Below are 23,454 nucleotides of genomic sequence, written 5' to 3' on the forward strand. Positions count from 1 at the left end.
CATTTTAGTTCACTGATGCCCAGGATGTCGATATTTATTCTTGTCATCTCATTTTTGACCACATCCAGCTTACCTCCACTCATGGTTCTTACATTCCAGGTTCCTATGCAATATTTTTCTTTACAGCATCGGACTTTCCTTTCGCTTCCAGGCATATCCGCAACTGAGCGTCCTTTCGGCTTTGGCCCAGCCGCTTCATCAGCTCTGAATCTACTTGTACTTGTCCTCCGCTCTTCCTCAGTAGCATGTTGGACGCCTTCCGACCTGAGGGGCTCATCTTCCAGCGTCATAACTTTTATATGCCTGTTGTCTTTGTCCATGGAGTTTTCTTGGCAGGGATACTGGAGTGTCTTGCCAGTTCCTTCTCCAGGTGGATCACATTTAGTCAAAACTCTCCACTATGACCTGTCCATCTTGGGTGGCCCTGCATGGCATAGCTCATAGCTTCTCTGAGTTATTCAAGCCCCTTCGCCACGACAAGGCATTGATCCATGAAGAAATGGGAGTGCCTGATCACCTCATCTGTCTCCTGAGAAATCTCTATGTGGGACAAGAAGCTACAGTTAGAACTGGATATGGAACAACTGATTGGTTCAAAATTGGGAAAGGAGTACGACAAGGTTGTATATTGTCTCCCTGCTTATTTAACTTATATGCAGAATTCATCATGCGAAAGGCTGGACTAGATGAATCCCAAGCCGGAATTAAGATTGCTGGAAGAAATATCAACAACCTCAGATATGCAGATGACACAACCTTGATGGCAGAAAGCGAGGAGGAATTAAAGAACCTTTTAATGAGGGTGAAAGAGGAGAGCGCAAAATATGGTCTGAAGCTCAACATCAAAAAAACCAAGATCATGGCCACTGGTCCCATCACCTCCTGGCAAATAGAAGGGGAAGAAATGGAGGCAGTGAGAGATTTTACTTTCTTGGGCACCTTGATCACTGCAGATGGTGACAGCAGTCACGAAATTAAAAGACGCCTACTTCTTGGGAGAAAAGCAATGACAAACCTAGACAGCATCTTAAAAAGCAGAGACATCACCTTGCCGACAAAGGTCCGTATAGTTAAAGCTATGGTTTTCCCAGTAGTGATGTATGGAAGTGAGAGTTGGACCATAAAGAAGGCTGATCGCCGAAGAATTGATGCTTTTGAATTATGGTGCTGGAGGAGACTCTTGAGAGTCCCATGGACTGCAAGAAGATCAAACCTATCCATTCTTAAGGAAATCAGCCCTGAGTGCTCCCTGGAAGGACAGATCGTGAAGCTGAGGCTCCAATACTTTGGCCACCTCATGAGAAGAGAAGAATCCTTGGAAAAGACCCTGATGTTGGGAAAGATTGAGGGCACTAGGAGAAGGGGACGACAGAGGACAAGATGGTTGGACAGTGTTCTCGAAGCTACGAACATGAGTTTGACCAAACTGCGGGAGGCAGTGCAAGACAGGAGTGCCTGGCGTGCTATGGTCCATGGGGTCACGAAGAGTCGGACACGACTAAACGACTAAACAACAACAACATGAACTAAACCAGTTATTCAAGCTCTCTGAGAAGCAGGGTGAGATTCAGAAATATTACTGCCACGTTACTGAGAAAATATAGGTGTAAACTAAGCAAACAGGACAAGAGTTCACATTTAGTGAAAGGCTTTGTTTTCTTACATAATTGATTTGTCCTCACCTTGCCAGCTTCTCCTTGCCAGCTTCTCCTTGCCAGCTCTGGCACTGAACCCCTAAGCTGCCTGGATGGGAGACGGTTTGGGAAATAATATAAGCCACACTGAGCTTCTTGGATGAACAGAAGGATGCGAAAATGGCATGCCAGAGTTTTAAACTAACTGTGGCTTATCAGGATGGAGTAAGGTCTTGGTGCTCACTGCCCAAATTGTCCCCTCTTGTCACACTGGGAAGGGAAAAGCTACAAGAACGAGCTAAGAATATAAGCCATGGTTTGTTCTTGGCTTGTCCCTGTTTGTTTGAGAAGAACAAGCAAGGAATACTGGTTTGCATGTAATGGTTTGTTCCCAGCACAGATCTGTGCAGCAGATCTGTGCAGTGTTCACCAGCATGTTTGCTGGTAAGATGCAGATTAACTGTTCCTTATGCTTATGTGTGTCCTTGGGTTATTGTGCACTTCCCGTTTCCTTGACTGCTGAGAAGATCCAGGCACAGGGCTGCCTGGTTTGGATGAAAGAGCATCTGAAGACATGGGGTGTCTTTGCCTCTATAGTTTCACCTAAAGCAAAAAATACAAACAGCAGGTGTTCCTATGAGGCAGCCGATTTGCTGGCCCACATCGCATCTCCAGGGTGAGACTCCCTAAATAAAAAAATGGGGTACCCATTAGAAATGTGAAGGCCCAGAAAAAACCCGGGAAAATTCGGGGGGGGGGGACACAGTTTTTTCCCTGAAGCCTTTTTTGTTTTCCCCCGAAAAATAGGAAAAATAGGAAAAATAAAAAATAGATAATGGAAAAAAGAAGTGCTAATGTAGCATTTTTTTCTATTTTTGTTTTTTTCTGGAAAAAAACGGGGGTTTTTCCAAGCTTCAAAATTTCTAGTACCCATGGCTTTCCAGCTGTTGCTGAACTACAGCTCCCATCATCTCTGGCCATTGTCCATAGCAACTGGGGCTGGTGGGACTTCGGTTGTCTAGAGAGCCACAGGTTCCCCATATCTGCCCTGTGTCCCAGCTTTAGTGAACTGGTAGTTCATTTTCTTCTCCATGCGCACACACCCAGTTTCTCTTGCAAACTGCTATCTGTTCATGTGCAGACACATTTCTGCCCTTTTCTCTTAGCCAGGATAGAGGCAGGTGAAGTTTCTTTCTCCAAGACCTGGTAGGTGTCTCATTCAACCCACATTTCTTACCGTCTTTTGACCATTAACTCGCAGGAGCTAACTGTTCTGGGCGGAGAGCCAGCAATCTCTGGCTAGTAGCCATAACAATATTGCATTATTAGGTAATTAGTGTCAGTCCCGTCCCCCGAATACATTCAGAATGTATTCCTGAATACAGTACATCAGAAATGTATTCTGAATACATTTTGGAGGTATTCTAAAGTAGCATTCGGTACCAAATCATGACTGAACTTCAGCAGTCAAAGGAATTTTTTCTGGATAGCATCTCCATAAGTTCTGTTGCTAAAGGGACAGTTGGTTATATTTATTTCCTCCTGATATCATAAGCCTCATCTTTTTAAAGATATCCCATACAATATGCTTGCATAATTTTTTAACACTTCGCAGCCTCTGCAAGGATTTCTAGCCCTTGGGTGGGCGTTGAAACTTCTATTTTCTGCCTCGCCTGTGAAATATTAGAACCACCTGCTTGTATGCCAGATCTGATGTAGTCAGGCTAAACATATGGAGCTGGTTGGATAAGGAGGACATGGATGTTCTCTGCCTAAAGAGGAGGCTGGTGAAAAGCTCCAGCCTGAGATTCTGCAAAATGCAACAGAAGCACTATAACCAGGTCTAGTAAAAAGTGCAAAATCTCTGGTCACGGAGGAAAGAACAGGTGAAAAATGGGCATCAACAGTCAACATATTACATGGAATTTTTTAAAATGATGTGAATTATCTAGCTTCTCTTTAGTAGTGGATCACGGGGCAGTTTACAATATATAAAAAATAAAAATACATAAAACAGTTTAGAAGGCCACAGATTGCTTAATTAGCCCATGGCCTGGTTGTAGAGGAACGTTTTTGCCTGACACCTAAAGATATGTAACAAAGGTGCCAGGTGAGCCTGCCTGGGGACAGCATTCCAGAAGCAGGAAGCCACCACGGAAAAGGCCTGTTCTCATATTGCCGCCCTTTGTGAAGAAGAGCCTCAGATGGTGATTGCAAGGTCCAGTTAGGCTCAAGACACAGGAACTACTGGATACCATTATTCAGGGAAGACAATACTGCATTGGAAAGCTTCTGCATCTAGCAGAGCCTTTGCACAGCAGCTTTTGAGACAGAGCAGTTGTATCTGATAAGTGGGAAAATTTCAGCAGTGATACTCTTAAAAGGTCCACTCCACAGCCATTCTTAAATTGCCTGAGTGCTGGTTTTGGGCAAGGTTTGTGTGTAAGTTCATGAACCCTCTCCCCTGGTTATAGAAATGAGCAGTTGCAGCACTCTTAAAACAGGCCTTTCCTAAAGCGAGAACCTCTCCCGCCCCATGAACTCAGAGACTTTGTCATAGTTGGCACCTGAGCATGGAAAACCCTGAAAGCTCTGCTGAAAATGGTTACGTTTTTCTTCCTGTTACACCAACCTGTTGAGTAATAGAACCTGGAAGTGAATGCAGCAGGTGACAGCAAAAAGAGCAACTGGGCTCATCTCAATGTGTTGCGTGAACAAGCAAGTCCTCCTCTGTGCTGGCTGATGTGCAATTCAAGGCAAGCCTTTGGGGGCCTTTCTAAAAATGGACCCTTGTCCCAAAGGCTTTTGTTTTGTTGAAGCAATGGATATGGCCATATGTTGGTAATGAAGTAATGAAGAAAACAAGGGGCTTTTAAAAACTGGGATGATAGTCCATAGAAATCTCTGTGTTTGGGGAACTCAGAAGCTTATACAGTCATACCTTGGTTGTCGAATGCCCTGGAACTCAGACGTTTTTGCTCCTGAATGCCACAAACCTGGAAGTGATTGTTCCAGTTTGCAAACGTTCTTTTGGAACCTGGAGGTTCGATCATAGCTGCCAAGTTTTCCCTTTTCTCGCGAGGAAGCCTATTCAGCATAAGGGAAAATCCCTTAAAAAAAGGGATAACTTGGCAGCTATGGGTTCGATGGGGCTTCCACAGCTTCTGATTGGCTGCAGGAGCTTACTGCAGCTAAATCAGAAGCCGCGATTTGGTTTTCGAACGTTTTGGAAGTTGAACGGACTTCCGGAATGGATTCCGGTCAACTTCCAAGGTACAACTGTATATCTATATCTATAACCTCACTTCTTACGGGGATATACTATATCTGGGCTATTTTCCTGAAGGCCAAACACACTAATAAACTGGGTGCATTATGCTGAAAAATATGCCCACATATTGGTAGAGGTACCTTGAAATGGGATCGTGACTTTTTAAAGAATTGGGGCAGAATTGGAGGTACAAAGTGAGGGTGGGGGTGCTAGTCTTCTGCTTAGAGTAGACAAACGAGGCACTGTTTTATACTAGCGGTGAGCTTTTTCTTGAGCAAGCTTGGAGGTAGAGCACTAAATAAAAACAAATGGGTGATGGGTCAAGGGATATAACGAGAGAGGACCATAGCTCAGTGTGAGAGCATCTGCTTTGCATGCAGAAGGTCCCAGCTTCAATCCCTGGCTTCTCCTTTCCTCTAATAGTTGTTTGATATGCAGAGATTTATCAAATGAAGATATTCTGGAGCTGGCTGTAGGAAAAGATTCACCTGCCAGATTCCTCCACAACAGACTACTGTAAATAGCACAGGAGCAGGGCCAGAAGAAACCTTGATGTTCAGAAGAGCAATGTCACCCAAGTGTGAAACGGCTAGTTTTGTTAGAGGCAAAGACCTGCTTACTTAAATACTGTTATACTTTTCAGATCAGATCAAATTAGTTGTTTGGACCATATGCCAGCAATAACAATAAATATTTGTTATACGGCATACAGAATGTGAATTAATAATTAAGCCAACCCACTGGATCCACAGGATAGGAAAACCTCTTAGATGAGCATTCTCTGCCGCAAAGACATAGGATAGGTAGAGCCACCTTTTCCGTGACCTTTTCCATCAATGGGTGCAGGCTGGGTTTTGCTTCGCATTGTGGGCAGAGCATTTAGCCATGAAATGATTTTGCTGTTTGTTTAGGCTGGTGAGGCCTGTGCCAAGGCCTCACATTAAACAGTGTACCAGGAGGTCTAGTATATCGCCCCGAAGCAAGCATGCCGAGTTGTGAGATCCTGTAATAAAATGCCTTGGCCCTGCCTGTGTGTATCTTGGCAGATGAACCCAGCTGTGGAAGCCAAACAAGCTCATCAGGATCATTCAGCCTGCCCCCCCCTTTCTTAAAGGTGAAAAACTCAAGCAGATATTGAAAGGGGGTAGTTGTGCCTGTGAAATACTTGGATGGACTTGGAAGAGTAAAGTATTCAGTTGTCCATTTATCTGAGATTGTGCCACAATAAATCTGTTAAGTCTTTAAGGGGCCGAGGAAGATAAGCCTGCATGGAAACTTCACTCCCTCCAAGTGGAGGCCTAGCTCCCTTGCCCCAGATGTTTTGAGTCAGGGCTGTGCTTATTCAGGAGGGAAGAGGAAAGCACTCTGCCCATGCTCAGTAACATTTGTTGCTTTTTCTTAACATTTGGGTGCCTTCATACCAAGTCTGAGCTCAACTTCTCAAGCTGCATTTTTGCACTTGGAACTTCCCCCCCCCCCCAAAAAAATGCATTTGCAAAACTGATCCTTCCACCTGTGTGTTTCCAATCTGGTTGATCTGTGGATTGTTTCTCCTCACCTGCAACATGGCTGCCCCAGCACCACTACTGCAGAAGGCAACCATGCCCCCACTATCTGGGAGGCAGAATGCCACCTGCACATTTTCCCTCGAGTTCAGGATAGAAATTGGCTGAAGCCATGTGCTCCTTATCCTGCCATGTGGCATGACAGTTCAAATGCTGGACTAGATGTAAAGGACCCCTGGACGGTTAAGTCCAGTCAAAAGCAACTATGGGGTTGCGGCACTCATCTCGCTTCAGGCCGAGGGAGCCAGAGTTTGTCCACAGAAAGCTTTCCGGGTCATGTGACCAGCATGACTAAACCGCTTCTGGCGCAACGGAACACCGTGATGAGTGCTAGAGCGCACAGAAATGCTGTTTACCTTCCCGCCGCAGCGGTACCTATTTATCTACTTGCGCTGTTGTGCTTTCGAACTGCTAGGTGGGCAGGAGCTGGGTGAGAGCAAAGGGAGCTCACCCCGTCACACGGATTCGAACTGCTGACCTTCTGATCGACAAGCCCAAGAGGCTCAGTGGTTTAGACCACAGCGCCACCCGTATCCCAGATGACACCCATATTCAAATCTTTGTTTGTTAATGAGGCGGGGGGGGGGCAGGGAGATCTTGAGCCTATCAGCCAAAACTACCAAGCAGGTCTGTTGGAGGCTAAATTGAGAGGGGAGAAGACAATGTACAGTGTTCTTGGAAGCAGGGCAGGATGGAAATGAAATAAATACATAAATCACAGCCCTCTGCATTATAAAATTGCTTTTATGACCAAAATTTTATGACCAAAATTTTATGACCAAAATTTTATGGAAAAGCAGGACCAAACAACAACTCCTCTTGACTAAATATTGATTTCCCAATAAATACATGATAAGTACCCACACTCTTCTGAGAGAAGCTGTCTGTGCAGGTATGCAGGCTTTAGATCTCATTTGTTCTCATAGCTCTACCAGCAATACCCCCAAATTTCTCAAGTTCTAGTTCCTGTAAAAGGGTGATATTGCCCTAACAGATATATGGCAACCCTAGAATGCATTCTGGAGCTTTGTTGATACTTCTGAAGTTCTGGTACAGTAAGCCCACAACCTATGCACATTGAACATGTGCATTCAGTTTTACATGCATGGCAAAAAGAAATTTTAAAGGGTTGGGGTTCCGGAGAAAAGGATGTTGGCAATCAGAGCTGCCATTGCACCCAATGAGTTTTGACTACGCGGTTTTGGCTTTAGGCAGGATCCACAGAATGTAACCTCTGTGTAAGTTGCGGGCTTACTGTAAGTGTGGATCTCGATCAAAGTTCTGAGTAGGGTTTTCAGCGTCCTGACTATTGGCTGATACTGGGAACTTTCCAGGGGTGTGTGCAGAAACTGTCACCCCAAGGAATTCTGGCAGTTGCAGCTTCAGGGCTCAGAATGTGACTTGCACAGGCAAAAGTTGTGCCAGGTGCCACCTGCGAAATGAACCATGCAGATCTAGCAGACAGTAGTGCTGAAGGTTCCATTGGGGTAACTCCCCCCCCCCAAGAGCAGCATCCGATATTTAAGCATAGGCAATATGGCTTGCACTCCCAGTAGTGTTTGCTTGGCAGAAAAGGAGCTTGGGCCGACAACAGATTAGGAGACATTGGAGGTGCATCTCAAGTTACTGAATGCTACCTTTAAAAATTATCATTTCAGCTTTACTGCAGCAGCACTTAGCGTAAACCAGAAGCAGGAGGTGGTTATGCATGGTGTGTGTGTGTGTGTGTGTGTGTGTGTGTGTGTGTGTGTGTGTGTGTCTGTAGACTCTAATATCTGAAGGCTGTACTACATGTGTTTGCTCTCTCTCTAATTCGCTTTTGTTTATTTTTAGAGGAGCTAGCAGCAGAAAAGATTCTAATTACCATTTTCTTGCTTTTGAACTGGACTAACATGCTGACCCAGTTAAGCAAATCACAGCAATTCCGGGCTTATCTGCCAACCTTTGCTCACAAAGGTGACACTCCAGATGAGATTCCTCTTTGCATATTTAATTATCTGTGTTCATTAAAATCCAAGCCTTCCGTTTGTCTTGAGTTTTCCATTCTTGGGAGCCTGAGGTTGATTTCCTCATTTTATTCTGGAGCCTTGTGACTTCTTGTGTGCAATTCAGAGACCAAATCTCATTTATATCCACAGGGATCTCACAAGAAGATTAATAGGGATATTTTGTATGCTACTTTAATGTTTGACAGTTTAATGTTTTCCCCAGCCAGAACTTACCTTTGCAGCATTTGCAAACAAGGTCACTATTGCCATTTCACAGAGGGCAAAGTAAAGGCTGAGACAGTAGGGGAAATACAGGATACCGACCTTACACTTGTCTAGCCTGCTGTTCTCCCAAAGGGCAGTGTGAGGTCTGTTTATTCTGCTCTGATTTTTGTGGCCATTAATGCAAACTGCTCCTGACCTCCGGAAGGATTCTAACTATTAGGGGGAAACTTTTTTTTTCCTTCCATGGGACCGAACTGGCTGTTCTTGTTCCTATTGTTCTGTGAACAATGGAGGGCTCTTAAATGAATTCAGCTGAGGAGGGGGAACCTAGAGGGAGCAAATGCGCCATACATTGAAAGAATACCTTGAGCCAACAAAAACCAGGAAATGTGCACTTGCGGCTCCTGCACATTCACAGAGAGCAAAAACAATATATGTGAAACCAGCTGTTAATGACGGACGACCTGGACGACCCAGCTTCTGCCATCAGTCTGGTGGGGAGAGGAGGAAGACGGCTTCATTTATTCCTTTCATACCCCACCACCATCCCACACATGAAAGTATACATGTTAACTACCGGTAAAAGTACATAATGTGAAAGCACAGTGACCTTTCAGAGTTTTAAATTCATATGTTCCGTTTTGGGACCGCAGAGGAACAGCAGAGGGCGCTGCTTCTGTGTACCTGAACATAGAATTACACAACGGTCTCTACAGTAAAGGAGGACTGAATAGTCCAATGTGAAAACTTAGGTGACGCCTGTTCAGGTTTGGGGGGGGGAGGGGAGGGGAGAAGACACCGCAGCTTGTAAGCCCCTCCTTTCTAAATGTGTAGCTTCTCAAGGCAGTTTGGGTTGGACACAAACGCTGTGGGCATCTGTGCTGCTCGCCTACCATCTGCTGGCAGAGCAAGAAATGGCACTGCGTTCTGGATGTCAATATATCAACTGAAAACGGGTGTGTTATTTATAATTCACAGGGAAAGTTAGGTTTTAAAAAAGGGAATGAGCCATTTAGTGGTGGTGAGCTGTGGGAGGAGGTATTTCCAGAAGATGTCTGAAATGTTATGTTCTAGGTTAAGTTTTTTGCAGCTTGGCTTGCCGGGAGTCCCAGTATACCAGGGCAGGGCTGAGGAACCTTTCTTTCTTTCTTTCTTTCTTTCTTTCTTTCTTTCTTTCTTTCTTTCTTTCTTTCTTTCTTTCTTTCTCTCTCTCTCTCTCTCTCTCTCTCTCTCCTTTTGCAGTGGGTAGGGGGTGTTGATTTTAAAGATTTATAGCCCACATTTCATCAATTCAGCTACAAGCAATGTTGCTGGACTTTCAGCTCCAGTGTGAAACAGAGTGCCAGGCTTGGACCTGGGAGGCCTGGGTTCAAATCCCTGCTCAGCCATGAAACTCACTGGGTGGCCTTGGGCCAGTCACTGCCTCTCAGCCTCGCCTACCTCACAGGATCATCGTGAGGATAAAATGGGGGAAAGGAGAGCTATGTACCGGTACATCACCTTGAGCTCCTTGGAGGGGAAAAAGTGATATCTAGATGCAACAGATAAATAACTCCAATCATTCCTGACCATTGGCCATGCCAGCTGGGACTGCTGGGAGCTCAATGGCATTTGGAGGTACAAAGGTTTGCAAGCTCTAGCTTTTAAGATGTGCACTGCATAAATAAAAAATCTGAGCCAACAGCAGGGGTTGAAAATTGTTATAAGACACACACCGTGCGCCCGGCTGACTTTTATTTTTTGCCTGTTGTTCCGCAGCTCCCAGTCCCCTTTGCGGTCTTCCTGCTGCTCTACAAGGAGAGGCTGGTGCCTTGGTGTCAAAGCGGCAGCCCCCCACTACTGCCTGCAGATGAGCTGGCACTGGAAACGCGGATAGCCGACCGCGATGACTCTTCCACATCCTCGCCAAGAACTCAGCCAGAAATAGGTGAGAGCTGCCAATCTGGGCTGTGCATGCAGAGCCTATTACCAAGGTGTCTGATCCCTCTTCTCTCCACAGGTTGTAGCGAGAGGGTGTGTTGTTTTGCTGCGGGAAGGGGATGAAGCAAATCACAGAGTGAAATATTCTGCATTAAGCTTCCCAGGTTTTTCTTTGTCTGTGGCTACTGCCTTGATGGCTGTGTTCTACCTCCTCCGACAGAGACAGTGTGCTTCTGGCCGGAAATTGCAGGAGGGGAAAGGGCTGTCAAGTTCAGGTCCTCCTTGTGAGTTCCCCATGGGTGGCCACTGAGACAGCGGCGTAGCAAATAGTGCTGGCACCTGGGGCAGAACATTTTAAGAGAGCACCCAAAGTTGTTGAGCTTTTCTAAGGACACCGGTAAAAGCTGTCAAGCTTTTTTTGGAGAACATTGCCAAAACTTGCTCAGCTGGCTTTTTGAGGGACGGACACTGGCTCCACAGCCCCCCATGGCACCCTGCCGCCCCCACCACCTGTGCGAAAGCTGAGCAGCATCAACAAGGCCCCCACTGCCCCTCCAGTCTCTTTGGGGCTTCCTCCACCCCATAGGTTGAGGGAATGCCTATACAGGGGGTTGGACTAAATGGGCTACCGGGCCTGATCCACCAGGCTCTTCTTATGCTCTTATCTTCTGAAGTGTTCATGGACAAGGGAGTCAAACACATGGAAACAGTATTTTGGAAACTGAAAAGGCTTGAGTACTAGGCTAGAACCCTATTTGTGCCATCAACTCTATAGTTCTGGCTATGTTCCCAGAATACATATAAAACTAAGGAAGCCAAACCAGTCCAGATAGGTTGAATCCTATTGATCCTAGAATATCGTACATATACACGCATATGGCTTCTGTTTAGTATTAGCTCTGTAGGTAATGAATTGAAATCCCTGGGGGCAGGTTTCTCTGCTGGCATTTACCCAGGATTCAGCTTGTTGTTGTTGTTTAGTCGTTTAGTCGTGTCCGACTCTTCGTGACCCCATGGACCAGAGCACGCCAGGCACTCCTGTCTTGCACTGCCTCCCGCAGTTTGGTCAAACTCATGTTCGTAGCTTCGAGAACACTGTCCAACCATCTCGTCCTCTATCGTCCCCTTCTCCTTGTGCCCTCAATCTTTCCCAACATCAGGGTCTTTTCCAAGGATTCTTCTCTTCTCATGAGGTGGCCAAAGTATTGGAGCCTCAGCTTCACGATCTGTCCTTCCAGGGAGCACTCAGGGCTGATTTCCTTAAGAATGGATAGGTTTGATCTTCTTGCAGTCCATGGGACTCTCAAGAGTCTCCTCCAGCACCATAATTCAAAAGCATCAATTCTTCGGCGATCAGCCTTCTTTATGGTCCAGCTCTCACTTCCATACATCACTACTGGGAAAACCATAGCTTTAACTATACGGACCTTTGTCGGCAAGGTGATGTCTCTGCTTTTTAAGATGCTGTCTAGGTTTGTCATTGCTTTTCTCCCAAGAAGCAGAGGATTCAGCTATACAGCTGCAAATAAAACATTTTAAATCCGTTTTAAGTGCAATATACAACGTGACACTAGATGGCGATCGTGAGCCTTATAGAAAATTCAATATATTTTTAAAAATGCATTTTCAGAATGATTTTTATATGTTTGTAGATTCCACCCCAGTTTGTAGCAGAGAAGGAATGTCGGTGTGATTGCAAAAGCTTCTCTCCGGTCCTGCATTTAATACCAGCATTTGTTCCGGTCCATGTCAAGGCCTTTGCCAAATTGGGAATGATGTTTTGTGCCCACTTCGGCCTCCTAGCAAGGAAGGTGTTTCCTTCTGGGCCAAGGCATCTGTTTCCCTGCATTGCGATAACTCCCATGGGCAAAAGGGAGGCAATTATCTCACACACAGAGTGGTTTGAAGATGAAAAGCAGCCTGTCTTTCTGCCAGCAAGGTTATTACTGGAACTCTGAAAGAAGCAACTTCTGTATGCCTTCTAAAAATGTCTCATTTATTTATTTGGTGGCTTTTGTGTAGCAGCTTACAGATGCATTTGCCCATATGCATCAAGAATGCCAGGTGTTGCATATTTCTGTCGTTTTCTATGCACACACACTGGGATACATTTATACACTTGCAAACATTTCTGGCTGCTCTTAACCCCACAAACTATGCAGCAATGAGATGGAACACATCTTCATCATCATCATCATCATCATTATTATTAAATTTGTATACTGTCCTTCCTTCATCTGAATATCACAGGACATTTTACAACATAAAAAAGCAATGAAAACACAAAATACATAATAAAAGCAAAAGCAAAATAAACCAATAGCCCGTCTCCCACAGACACATTTTTAAAGGCCATAGAATATGAATGCCCATTCCACTGTGGTGCATGTAGAAAACCAGTAAAATGGTGGTATCTGCCTTGGGGCCTCAGCTCCCATAGTGCCAGCTGGATCAGACCAAAGGTCCATCTAGTGTAATTATGGGCAGCCTTTATCCTGCCAAGGATTGCATTCCTTCAGGGCTTCATTCCTTCAGAAGTAATCTGTCAGAATAGAAGACGCCGTCACCCCGATATGGCTCCCCTTTATCACATACACAGCCCAACAAGATGACGACAAGGATCCACCAACAGCATACGAATCAATATGGCTAACCTGTAGTTGGGGAGTGACAGGGATGTAGTCTACTCATTTTAACCATAATGCCACATTTCCCAGCCTTCAGTTGTGGGAAGTGGGCTGCAGGAGTGATAACTCCTCCTTATTATGTACCAGAGGAGACCTCGTGGGTGGTTTGGAAGGTAGACACAATACTTTAGTCATAAACTTGTTGGTGAACTCTGGAGCCTGTTCTGGGGCAAATCTTTGCTGCAGAGAGGGGGGGGGGAGAGAGAGATCGCTTCACTACTCTCGTGTGCTATTGTTTTCTCTACCCAGGGCATGAGGACCTCTTTGGATGCTGCCAAAGCAAGAACTTCATAGGAGCTCCTTGCTCTTACTTTGCTGTCCATGTGATGGGTGCCCTTCTCCTCTTTATGACCGATGGAATCCTGGTAAGAGCAAAAATTGAGGAGTCAGTGTCAGACCTACCCAAATTGCACTTCTGGGGCACTCCAGATTCCCTAGAATGGGCTGAACAAGTGCTTTCAAGACTGTCTTTTACTTGATCTCTGTAGTTTGGCTTGAGTGCTCATGGAGAGCATTTCAGCTAAAACCTTGTCTCCCTCCGCCTAGCAGGTACTGCCTGCTGGTTCACTCTTAGTAGCATTGCTTTAGTCCAAAGCTCATTGTCTTTTCGGCCTTCTTTTGACTGCATCTCACCTGGGAGTATGAGAAATTGGCCCTTTGTTTAATTGGGCTGTTCGCCCAAGATTGGCAGTGCAGTTGCTCTCTTACACTATATGTTGAATTCTCACCCACTTAAGGTTGAGGACCTCTCTTAAAACCACAAGAAACAAGGCCCAGGAAGAGCAAAAAGCTTGCTTGGGCCCAGAGAATTGTAACCACTATTGGCTGATCTCAAATGTCCCATCGTTGGGCAGGTTGGTGGAGTGACTGCTTTTCTGGTCAGCTTCAAGCACTCATTATCCATTTGAGTCTGGATTCTGACTTTGATTTGGAACTGAAACTGCCAGGGTTGCCCTGATAAACGACTTCTACTAGGAGAGGATGGGGGGAATGCAATGTAATTCTGTTGATTCTACTAAATCTCTCAGCAGTGCTCAATACCATTGGCCATGGTTTCCTTCTGGATAGGGTTTCTGAGTTGGGAATTGGGGACAGATGTTTCACTCCTACCTGGAGGGCCCATTCTGGAAGGCGGAATTGCAAGACTTCTGGCCCATGGCATTTTGGGGCAGCAGAGGTCCCTCAGGGATCCATTCTGTTCCCCCAAGATGTTCCGGCATTTTTATGAAGGTGTTTGAATGGAATTGGGTGTCACTGCACAGTGAAGTCCTCCATCTCTGTCTCTTCCAACTGAATTGGAAGAAGCGTTTATCTGGGGTTTGGAAGCACTAATTGACACTCGAACCTGATAAGACAGAGGTGTGCTGTGTGGGTCAGTAGTTTGTCTGCCCAGGGAGGTGGTGTTCAACCAACCTTGCTGAGGACTGTACTCTCTGTGAAGGATAAGGTGCCAGTGTGGGAGTGCTGTTAGATTCATCTTTATCTCTTGGGCCTCCAGGGTCACAAGTTCCTTCTGTTGATTGTGGCTAATTCACCAACTGCAGTCCTTCCTGAGTAGATACAATCTTGACCGTTGTGTTGTCCATGCCCTGGTAACTTTGAGGGCTGCCTTTGAAAACTGTTCAGAAATTGCAGCTAGCCCAGCAAACTAACTTTGTTTCCTAACATGGATTGAGTGAAGAGCTCACATCCGGCTGCACTGAAACACCATCCCTGGCTTCCAAGGAGATTTAAGGTGCTGGTCTTAACTCTCAAAGCCCTTCATGGCTTAGGACTCAATTTTTTTGTGGGGTTGCCTTGTCCCATCTCAATCTGTCCATTCGCTGACATCCCCATCCCAGGCCCCTGCTGTCTGAAGTGTGGTGCGTGGTTACTGCACAGATGGAGGGCCTTTTTTGTGGTGGCTCCTCATCCTTGGAATGCCCTTTTCAAGGACGCCGACCTCATGACTAAAACCTAGGTGCCAGGCAAAAGCATTTCTGTTTTCCCCAGGCTTTTTAGAACTGCTAAGGCAAGCATTCTTAAATGCTAAAAAGTAAAATCCATTTAAATGGGCTATTGCGATTTCAGTTTGTTTTAATTTTGTTTATTGGTTCGCATGTGTTAGTAAACCAATTATTTTACATTATGCTTTTTCATTTCTTACTACTCTCTGTGTGTCCTGGGAATATAGATCTATATTGAAGGTTTGTGTGGTATATAGATTATAAAGGTAAAGGTAAAGGGACCCCTGACCATTAGGTCCAGTCGTGACCGACTCTGGGGTTGTGGCGCTCATCTCGCATTATTGGCCGAGGGAGCCGGCGTATAGCTTCCAGGTCATGTGGCCAGGATGACAAAGCTGCTTCTGGCAAACCAGAGCAGCACATGGAAACGCCGTTTACCTTCCCGCTGTAGCGGTTCCTATTTATCTACTTGCACTTTGACGTGCTTTCGAACTGCTAGGTTGGCAGGAGCTGGGACCGAGCAACGGGAGCTCACCCCGTCGCAGGGATTCGAACCGCTGACCTTATGATCAGCAAGCCCTAGGCTCAGTGGTTTAACCACAGCGCCGTAAGTAAATCTGATGGGAGTGTGGGTTGGTTTCTCCTGCAGGGCGAGTATTCTGGGTTTGTATACAGCTACGCCGTGGAGGAGCCACTCTCCGTGGGACACAAGGTGGCTGGTTACCTGCCCAGCCTCTTCTGGGGATTCATCACTCTGGGCCGGCTCATCTCCATCCCTGTGTCCTACAGAATGAAGCCAGCAACTATGGTTTTCATCAATGTGGTATGACGAAATCTTCTTCTCCCTCACTGTCAAGGTAGCAGAGAGGCTTATTCTGGCTATGGCGTGTCTGGCAGACCAGTAACAAGGATATAACCAGAAATTGGCACCCTCATTTGGAAGCAAGAGCTTATTATTCTTGCAGCTGAGGGCAATGCAAGCAAATTGGTTAGAGCAGGAATGGCAAACCTGTGGCCCTTCAGACATCATTGGCCTCCAGCTCCAAGCAGCCCCAAGCAGCTGAACAACCTCTGGGTGGCCCCAGGCTTCCTACTCCTGGGTCAGACTGATAGACATTTCATTCAGAGAACCCTGGAAGTTGTGCTGAAGTGTGGGGGCAGACGGCAGACTGGAGATCTCTAGCAAAGCAGTCTCCTTATGCTTGCATGCCTTCCAATTCCAGGGTTTCTTGAGGGAGTTGTTATTAGGGTCGGGCGATGTATCAATATTAAGAGCAAATTGTGATAACCATTTTTTTTATTAAAAAAAAAACACCGGGCAATATATTGTGAATCATGTGCAGAGAATGGAAACCATTAATGCCACCTTGAGCTCACTGGAGAAAAGGGAGAGTGTATTTTTTAAAAAATAAATAAATAAATACAAATAAGGAGAGTGCAGCCAGCGGTGCAGACAAGCAGAGCAGAAGCAATTTGCTGTGTCCTGGGTTAGTGAAATGAGTCTGCTCTTTGCTCCCACTGTGATGTCTGCTGGGGACATTGGATATGCTAGTTCAGCTTGGTGGTCATAACTGTAAACTCAAAGGGGGATTTTCAATGTGCTGCACTAGTAGCATCAAGTGGTGATTTTCATGCATGAAATGGCTCAGATCAGCTGCCTTCTGCCAAAGCTCTCTTATCTAAGACACGTAACGTGTGTCTTTTCTGAAGCAGTTTCCATGTTCAGCTGGGCATGATCGGGAGATGAGATACCAAATGATGCCCACATGTCTGTGAATCTCTCCGGAGGCAAGGCTCATACAGTTAGGGTTGTTTTTTCCCCTCCGATAGCAGTGGCGGTTACTATGTCTTTTTAGCTGAGCGCAAAAAAAATTCTTACTCCATATTTATTTATTTTTTTCTCCATTCCTTTTATGTCATTGCAGCTTGGAGTGCTTGTAACATTCTTCCTGCTCCTGATCTTTTCCTCCAGCGTTGTCTTTTTGTTTGTGGGGACTGCCTCCCTGGGCCTGTTCCTCAGCAGCACTTTCCCTAGTGTCCTGGCCTACACTGAAGACATCCTCCAGTACAAAGGTAAACCAGATCTCTCCTTGTTCTTTCTTTCTACCAGGAAAGAATAGCTTCAACAACCACAATAAAAGCAGAGCCCTTTAAATGAGGGGCATGCTTTTAACTTTCCAATATAAGGTAATCCCTGGTTGGTTGGTTTTAAAAAAAATTAGTCACAAGCTAAGCAAACAACTAAATCCTCTGCATATTTAACTGTAGGCATAGTCTGTGAGATGCTGCTGGACTACAACTCCCATCAGTCCTGACCATTGGCCTTGCTTGCTGGGACTCATGGGACTTGTAGTCCAACAGCATCTGGAAGGCAACAGGTTGGTGGCCATTGTCCTGTTATGTTCACTGGAGCTTTTACTGCCAGGGGAATGTGTAAGGATGACTTGCTTTAAGCACTTGGTTTATCATAAAAGAGCAACATTCATGTATCTTACTCGCTCGCATAAGAAAGCCTTCGTCCTTTCTGTCAGCACAGCATTTGTACCACAGACTTCTGCCATTTACATTTGGGTGCCTTCTTCTGTTTCATACTTTATCACACACACCCGGGGGGGGGGAAATATGTGTATATTTTAAAGCATTTCTATACCACATAACATTTCAAAAATCTCCAAGAATCCTTTGCATCTTGCTCTTAAAGATGGGACGTGTGCATCTTGCGGCATCTGTTCAGCCTTCCTTATCTGCTTCTTGCAAAAAGTGTAACGTGGTGCCCCTTTTATTCCAGGCTGTGCCACTACTGTGCTGGTGACAGGAGCAGGTGTTGGAGAGATGGTTCTGCAGTTGCTGGTAGGGTCGGTAAGTGTGCAGAATCCACCAACGCCCTGCTGGGCATAAGCTTTCTGCTGATCATTGCTTAGGAGACTGATTCTCATGGCCATCAGCTGGAGCACCAGTTCAGTATTCAGTATTTTCTACAACCTGCTGGCTGGTTTCCCATGGGCAACTGGTGGGCCACTGTGGGGAAAGAGGATGTTGGATTAGATGGTGCATTGGTCTGATCCAACAGGCTTCTGATGCTCTGTGGCCCTCCAACTGTGGTTGGATTCTAGTTCCCATAATTTCTGACCATGTTGAGTTATACCTAGCCAGCACAGCTGGTGGCCAGGAATGATGGGAGTTGGGAGTCCAGAATATTTGAAGGTCTGCAGGTTCCCCATCCATGGTCCAGCAGCTCAACATGAGGCTTTCCCAGCCTTATCTACAGAAGCCAGCAATTGACCCTGGGACCTTCTGCATGCAAAGCATGGGTGATATCCTGTGTACTTGTTCCATTAGTGCAAGGATTTATACTTGTGCAATGCAACTTCTCTTCTCCTCTCTCCATCTGCACCCCATGCCCTCCCCAAATCTTTACCAGAAGGTGGGGGGGGAACCCAGTGCAGATTGGGGGCGGACATGGGGAGGTAAGCAGGAGAAGCTCCATTGTGCTAATAGAACACATTGCTTAGCACTGCTTTGGCTACAGCCCTGTGTGTCCTGACATGCTTCATAATGTTAACGACTCCATCCAAATACTCCTGCAAGAAGGAACTCACCATGTGTGGAAATGCTGCTCATAGTTTTCTGGCGTTTTTAGAAAGCCAGGCTTGTTCTGAAGCTAAGACTGAAGCAAAGGGCAATTGATCTGTTTCTAGTAAAGTGTGAAAGGAACAGAGGAAGCAACCTTCTTCTGCCAAGGCAATTTCTCTACCTAGGCCAGGATTGTTTGCAGCTCTCTGGGGTCCCCATAAGAATTATTCTACACCCCTTGCCATTTTTAACTGGATTGAATCTATTATCTCCTGTATGCAAAGTGTATGCAGTACCACTCATGATGGCTATCACCTGGCGGCCTCTGGTGGCAGAACATGCAACCTGCCACTATCCTCCTGTCATCTGTCCTGCAGCATAGGTCCTTGGGTGGTATTTTAAGCATGCCCCTGCTTGGGAGGATGCACTTGGCCAGCTTCTCCACCTTGCCTTCTTTCAAACCCTTGAGGAAGGCACCGTAGTGTGTGCTCAAATCCCTCAGTGGCATTTGGGGTGGGGCAGTCTTTCTCGCTCAGCCTAACCTACTTTGCAGGGTAGTTGTGAGGATAAAGCTGGGGGGGTAGGACAGAGGCGGAGCTAGCTGCTCCAGCACCTGGGACGGCGCACATGCTATGCACCCAGGGGTGGGGCGGCTAGCTCCACTTCTGTCTCACCAGGGGGGTGCCACCTGGGTGATGTCACCCCCTCTCAGGGATGACACCCAGGGCGGACCGTACCCCCCTTCCTCTGCCAGTGGGGTAGGAGATGAATGGCGTGTATTACCTTGAGCTGCTAGGAAGAAGGGCAGGATACCAAATTAAGAAATAACGCAGGAGTTTAACTCAAGCAAATTTCTTGACAGAGAGCCTCCTCATCCAGTGGGTGAAAAGAGTTTTCTGTTTTGAATCAAGGCGTTGCATATAGTGGCTCGAGACACCTTTGCAGTTGAAAGCTGGCCAGTACATTTCTTGAACTACTGCTCTTTCCCTTCTGAAATAGGTTTTCTGGCAGGTAGACACCCTAGGGAAACAGATGGCATCTGCTGCTTTCTCTGAAGGTCAGACAATCTGTCTGAAACAGCCCACTCATGGGAAATGGATCCTATCCAACCCCCGTCAGCATGGCTGGTGCACTCTGACGTTATTCCTCTGGCTCCCAGACCCATTCAAGGCAATGTGTGGCTCTCATTAGGTGCGAAGGCTGCCCTGAACCTTGCTGTTTTTCTTTTGCGACAGATCTTTCACGACCAGGGCAGTTACAGTTTCCTAGTGTGTGGGACCATCTTTGGAGCCTTTGCCTTCATTTTCTACATCTTCCTTCTGTTTTCCCACAGGATGCACCCTCAACCCCAATCAGGTAAGGACTGCCAGCCCATTATCCCAACCTCTCCCCCTTCCTTCCACACTTCTGAAAAGAATGGAAGAGCGGGGTACGGCGTTAGTGCAAAGCAAGCCAGGGGTGTCTTGCTCCGAGGAGAAAATGCAAGGAAGTGTTTGCTTTACAGCTGCTTCCTGCCCATTCTTCCTGCCTGGCTTGGCCCACAATGATCTGTCTGGCACCCAGAACTTTACTTTCTTTACTGTTGGACGAAGAGGCTAGGGGGTGAAATAAAGCACTTTTAAAAAACAATATAGCAGGAAAGTGGGGGTAAAGGAAGAGCTTAAAAGGTGCTAAATCAATTTTTTAAAACAAGCATGAGTCAGCTTTCCTTGCTTAAGCTGCAAACAGACTTCAACATTTTAAAGCCAGGAGTAGCCAATGTGGCATCCTGGAAATGTTGGGAATTCAACTCCCAACAGCCCCAGTGGATGATGGGAGGTGTAGTCCCAACACCATCTTGAAGGCAACAGATTAGCCATCCTGCTCTTAAACCCTAAACTGGGAGATAGTGGTTAAGGTGCTGCACTTGCACCTGAGAGACCAGGGTTCAAATACCCCATTCAGCCATGAAGCTCACTAAGTGGGTGACCTTGGGCCGGTGATCAACTCTCAGCCCAGCCTACCTCATGGGATTCTTCGGAGGCTAACATGGCGAGGGGGAGAGCCATGTACACCACCCTCCAGCTCTTTGGGGGAGAAGTAGGATATAAATGCAGTAACAACTAAATAAGCATGGTTTGTTTTACCCACACGTTGCAGGCTGGTGCACACAACTCACCCTGTAGAATGGGGAAAGCAGGCCGCAAAGCTGTCAACTCATGTATTTGTATTGCGGTCAACTAACCAATAGAGAATACAAAATTGCAGTCTCGGTAGAACCAATAATTTAAAAATTACAATCTAAGTCATAGCAGAAGTAAGACAGCTGGCGTAGCTTTGCATCTGTACCAGCACTTGTAGAAACAAATAAACCACAATCTGAAGCCAAGGCTTGTTCCTGTCTTCCCAGTTGTGGTTTTATTTTATTCTCCCCAAAACAAACCAGAGTTTGGGCTGCAGCCAGTGGTTCCATGAACTTTCCCTGCTTGGTTAAGGGAGAAGCAGAGCAGGTGCGCTTTGAGCTTTGTGCATGGGATGGTTAAACTAATCCTATTTCCACTTCTTGTTGCATCTGCACACTGCCGCTGTCAACATGAGCGTCTCACTACAGGGTATTAAGTCCATTGTTTTTCCAGATAAATAAATAGAGGTACGAGCTCAACTGAGTCAGGTGTAGAATGTATTGTGCAAGTAATAGCAAATGTCCCATTATGAGCTGAAGTGGCTCGCCAGGTGGGGCAGAGCCACTGGCTAGCTTCCTAAAACAGGAGGGTTGCTACTGCTTACCGGGAGAGAGATGGATGAGGCAGTGGGCACAGTGCAAATGCACTGGTAGGAGCACCAGATTACTGTAACTCCACTGGTACGTTCATGCCACGCCGATTTCCACCTGATCTCACCACCCTCCCGCAGTAAACAAGAGTGACCCACCTGCTGGGAAGCTATGAACCGATTAAGAGCCAGTTGTAGGCAAGATTCGGAACCACCCAGTGCAGTGCCATGAAGACACAGTGAACCAAGAAAAGTGAAATGGAAATGCGTGTCTCAAAACATGCAGGCAATCCCGCCATCAGAGCACAACTATAAATGTAGCTCTCTTTGATGTGTGCACATGGTTGTGTTTGGAAAGGGTAGAAGGTGCATAGCCTGCTAATGACTTCCACCTTAAAAGTCAAAGCTCATCCACTGGCTGTTTCGATTCTTATTGGCTGCTGAGAGGAATCTTGTTTTGCAGATATGGATCTGTCACCAGACAAGCCACCACCATCAATGGAAGAACCTAGACTTTATCAGAGCTAAAGGAAGCCGTGAGTTTGTATTTGGATCAAGCACACAGTCACACCAACTAAAAGAAAGATTTGCTCTTACCGCCTGGTTTAAAACTACCTGGATTTTCTATTCTCAGACTTGTCGGCTGCAACTCGTTCACATCAGCCAGTTGGTCCGTCACTAGAGAAAAATCACTGTAGCAAGAATGAAGACCAGAAGGGCTGAAATCTTGACATGTGAAAGTTTAACTCCTCTGGTAACCTCCCATATCCCTTCAGGAACACAGGCAGTGAAAGGTATATTCCTGTCACTTTAGAACCTTGGGGTGGCGGGAGGCTTCCTAAAGTTCATTCACTGCAAACCAAGAGGCAGCTGTAGATATTTCTAATTTGATCAAGTTGCAAAACATTTGCTGCAGCATTATGAACTCTATTCACTGATGCTGTACTACAGGCATCCAGAATTTTATTTTACTTTTAAAAAGATACTGCCACACCCAGGTTGAAGTATTCAAGTTTTGTGCGTCTCCAGATGGGATTTCACATGGCGGAAATGCCTAGGCAGTGGCAAAGGTACTAATGGTGGGTTGAGTTCAGTGGAACCAGAATATACTGACGGTTCACAATTAGTACAGTAGAAGGAATAGGAGAGCTGTAGGCTACTCCTGTTGATGGGACGGCTTTACCCATGAAGTATGAAAATTTTGAAGTACATGAAGCCAAACATCAAGTCTCTTCCATTTGTGCAATATAATGAGGTGCCTTCCGGAAGCAGAACTTGAGAGGTACTGAATGTCATGAAGGCAGCCATGTTCTTGACTGTTCTAAAGAGAGAAGGTATTGGGATAGTTTAAAACTTAGCTTTAGCAAACTTGAGCTGGCTTTGTTGCAATTTCTGTCCCACAGATAGATATACATGTGTGTGTGTGTGTATAAAGGAATGTTTAATGTGATTGCTCTTGTCGCATGAACTCGTGGAGTATCTAAGATGGGACCCAGCAACTTCACTCAAGTAGAGCTATTTTCCCCTAGAGGCTTGTTGCACTGCTCATTTCAAAATTGTGCATTATACTGAATTTTTCTGTTGTCATTTGACTTCAATTGCTATGTTGCATGGGTATGCGCCCTCATCTTTGATTTCCATGTTGTCCAATCCTTAAAATATACCCGCCTTGATTACAGAGCTTGTGTCATTTTGTGCTCTAAGTTTATATATGTGTGTTGGATCACAGCCTTTTCCAGTGGACTACCTACAGCAACTGCTCCCTAGGATTCTTGGACAAGAAGGCAGAACCAGGTAGACCTTAATCCGATTAAACAAAACATTGTATTTCTCATGTGAACTTGAGCAACAATATAACTTGTCTTTAACAGAATGTTAGCATTGCAAGAATATT

General features: G+C 45.9%; 1 protein-coding gene across 1 annotated transcript in view; it reads left to right on the forward strand.

Annotated features, from left to right (window-relative positions):
- SLC60A1 (solute carrier family 60 member 1) overlaps window positions 1–23,238 on the forward strand; it is a 49,498-nt gene extending 26,260 nt beyond the window's left edge. Inside the window, exons 4-11 of the mRNA XM_060277109.2 lie at window positions 10,442–10,610; window positions 13,540–13,655; window positions 15,886–16,059; window positions 17,162–17,309; window positions 18,025–18,095; window positions 20,045–20,165; window positions 22,024–22,096; window positions 22,195–23,238. Coding sequence (XP_060133092.1) covers window positions 10,442–10,610; window positions 13,540–13,655; window positions 15,886–16,059; window positions 17,162–17,309; window positions 18,025–18,095; window positions 20,045–20,165; window positions 22,024–22,088 — 864 coding nt within the window. The 3' untranslated portion in view covers window positions 22,089–22,096; window positions 22,195–23,238. The remainder of the gene's footprint in view (window positions 1–10,441; window positions 10,611–13,539; window positions 13,656–15,885; window positions 16,060–17,161; window positions 17,310–18,024; window positions 18,096–20,044; window positions 20,166–22,023; window positions 22,097–22,194) is intronic.
- Window positions 23,239–23,454: the final 216 nt, after the last annotated feature.

The sequence above is a fragment of the Zootoca vivipara genome, chromosome 7, assembly GCF_965207765.1.
Source record: "Zootoca vivipara chromosome 7, rZooViv2.hap1.1, whole genome shotgun sequence".
Lineage (NCBI taxonomy): Eukaryota > Metazoa > Chordata > Lepidosauria > Squamata > Lacertidae > Zootoca > Zootoca vivipara.